Source organism: Lipophrys pholis, assembly GCF_963383615.2.
Source record: "Lipophrys pholis genome assembly, chromosome: 9".
In the NCBI taxonomy this organism is placed as follows: Eukaryota; Metazoa; Chordata; class Actinopteri; order Blenniiformes; family Blenniidae; genus Lipophrys; species Lipophrys pholis.
This window is the reverse complement of record NC_137639.1, coordinates 20098845-20101353: the sequence shown is the minus strand read 5'-3', so window position 1 is coordinate 20101353 and position 2509 is coordinate 20098845. Positions and strand designations below refer to the sequence as shown.

At 42.6% G+C, this 2509-nt stretch overlaps 1 protein-coding gene across 1 annotated transcript; it reads right to left on the bottom strand.

The window, feature by feature from the left end:
* Positions 1–249: 249 nt before the first annotated feature.
* On the bottom strand, positions 250–1792 carry LOC308115044 (trypsin-1). The gene is made up of 6 exons (XM_080472381.1): positions 1738–1792; positions 1340–1490; positions 961–1211; positions 734–870; positions 526–627; positions 250–415 (listed from the first exon to the last, which is right to left on the bottom strand). The coding sequence occupies exons 1-6, from the start codon at positions 1775–1777 to the stop codon at positions 368–370; spliced, it is 729 nt and encodes a 242-aa protein (XP_080328507.1). The 5' UTR covers positions 1778–1792; the 3' UTR covers positions 250–367.
* Positions 1793–2509: the final 717 nt, after the last annotated feature.

Genomic DNA, 2509 nt, shown 5'->3' with positions numbered 1-2509 from the left:
TTCACATCAGGTACCTTCTTGATTGAACCCTTTCTTTGCAGGATGAATAATTGCTTAGTTTCATTCTAAAATGTTGTAACCAGCAGCTCCAACACAATGATGTTGCAATTATACACATAATGACTTATTTTCTACTACTTCCATAATTTGATATGATGATTGAATTACATCCTTCACTTTGACAGTGTTATGATGAGAGTATCATTATGTGAGAAAACAGAAAAGATGAAAGGAAACAAATGTTAAGTTTCAGATTTTATTGTTTTTTAGATGGAAACTGGCTGCACATTAGTCAGAACTCTACAGCAGTGGAGTGACGATGTTATAAGAGATGCAGCAGAGCAGGATGAAGACAGAAGGTGCTAGTTTAGTAGCTGGCCATGGTGGTCTCCAGCCAGTCGTTGAAGAGGCAGACCTATGAATGGAAACACAATCATATTTGTTTACATGATGGTGCAAATAACAAGGGAATGACAAGTGCAGTTTAAATTTAGAAAAGATTTTTGACAAAAGAATTGGCTTTACCTTGGCGTAGACGCCAGGGTGGTCCCTCTCAGCACATCCATAGCCCCAGGACACAACACCCTGCAGCTGACCGTTGCACACAACGGGGCCACCAGAGTCACCCTGGCAACAGAGAGCGTGGAGTATGAAGTAACAACATTCAATTCAGTTTGATGCTCCATGTCCTCCACAATTGATGCTTTAAATCTGTATGAATTCAATCACATACCTGGCAAGAGTCCTTGCCTCCCTCCAGGTATCCAGCGCAGAACATGGCGTCGGTGATCATGCCAGGGTAGGAGTTGTTGCAGTCCCTGTCAGACAGGATGGGGATATCCAGACACTGCAGCTTGTTACTGTCAGCACCTGGAGAACAAGAACAGACTCATGTGAAACCGAAGCTCCTTGTCAGTAATAACAGTTCAATCTGAGCACACTGCTGTTCTTCTAACTTACTGGAGCTCATGGTGTTGCCCCATCCGGAGACCTTGCACATGGTGCCAGCGGGGGCACAGCTGGAGGGCAGAGCCACGATCTTCACGTACTGGTTGAGGGTGGCGGGCTTGCTCAGCTTGATCAGCATGATGTCATTGTCGATGTTGTAGGAGCTGTACCTGGGGTGACGGATGACGCGGGAAGAGCTGATGAACTGCTCGCTTCCCTCATTGACCCTGATGTTGTGCTCTCCCAGACGCACCTCAACGCGGCTGAAAACAGTCAAAAGAGGGAATTAGAGAAAGAAAACCCAACTGAGCATCAGATTGAAATGTGTGGACTTCAGGAGCTGAATCAGACTGAAAGAGTGGAGAAATAAACCTGGAAGAAATATACTTACGACTTGTAGCAGTGAGCAGCAGAGACAACCCAGTTCTCGTTGACCAGGGAGCCACCGCAGAAGTGGTAGCCAGAGTTCAGAGACACCTGATGGCCCTGAGAATAGGGGGTGCACTCATACCCTCCGACGATCTTGTCGTCCTCGGTGGCGACTGAAAACACACACCAGCAAGTCAGTTACTTCCAGACTTTTACAACAAACAACCAGCATCTGTTTGTGTGCGTTCTAATTTACAGTCGACACCTAAAGCCTTTTGCACTAGAAAAGCTTGTGAATCATTTTTATTGTGGCATCATGAGACGTGAAGTTCTGTTGGATGAAGTTGCAGTCTGGGAAAAAGACCAACAGACTGTTTAACAGAGAGGAAGAAATCTGCTAGAATGAGAGTTGACACTCACAGGCAGCTCCGATGAGCAGAACGAAGACCAGAGACCTCATGGTTGCTGTGTGATCTTGTGGATGTAGAAGTTCACCTGGAGCCTGGATTTATACCCACAGGAAGAGCTGCGCCCTGCTCTCTCAGCATCCTCATTGGTCAGTGAGCAGCCAATCTCTGGGCGTGTTGGTGGGATATAGGTGACTTATTACCAAAGTTGCTTATGCATGGATAGCTTGGGAGCAGAATATGACCAAATTGAGCAGAAGTACAGACTTAAAATAATGTTGGTATAATGCTTTATTATCAACACTGGTACTTTTTATTTTGTCAGGTCAGATTACTTCCGGTGCATAAATTGAAAGTTAATTGTTCCGTCAGCTATTTCTAAACACAACATATGGACTAAAACATTTCATACATTTGTTTCTATAATTATTGTGATAATTATGACCTCTGATTGAGAAAACACATTCAAACATCTGTTCTCATGAAAGATTCTAATACTTTAAAATACAAAGTTTTATGACTTACAGGGTAAAACTATCAAGAATGGAAGGAAACAAGATTGAAATATATTGTTTTATGTTATCAATTTTGTAATAAATGAGGAAGTTTTGCTTTTTGAATCGGATCTTGCAAAAGTTAACTTTAAAAATCAACTAGGCATGTAGTTCATGCCAAGATGAGCAGATTTGCAATTGGCAACATTTTTGTCAGATCGACCGGAAAGTTGTTGTTTTGGGTTGAATTTTCAAAATAAGATCAAATAAGGTCAAGCAAGGCATTTAAAT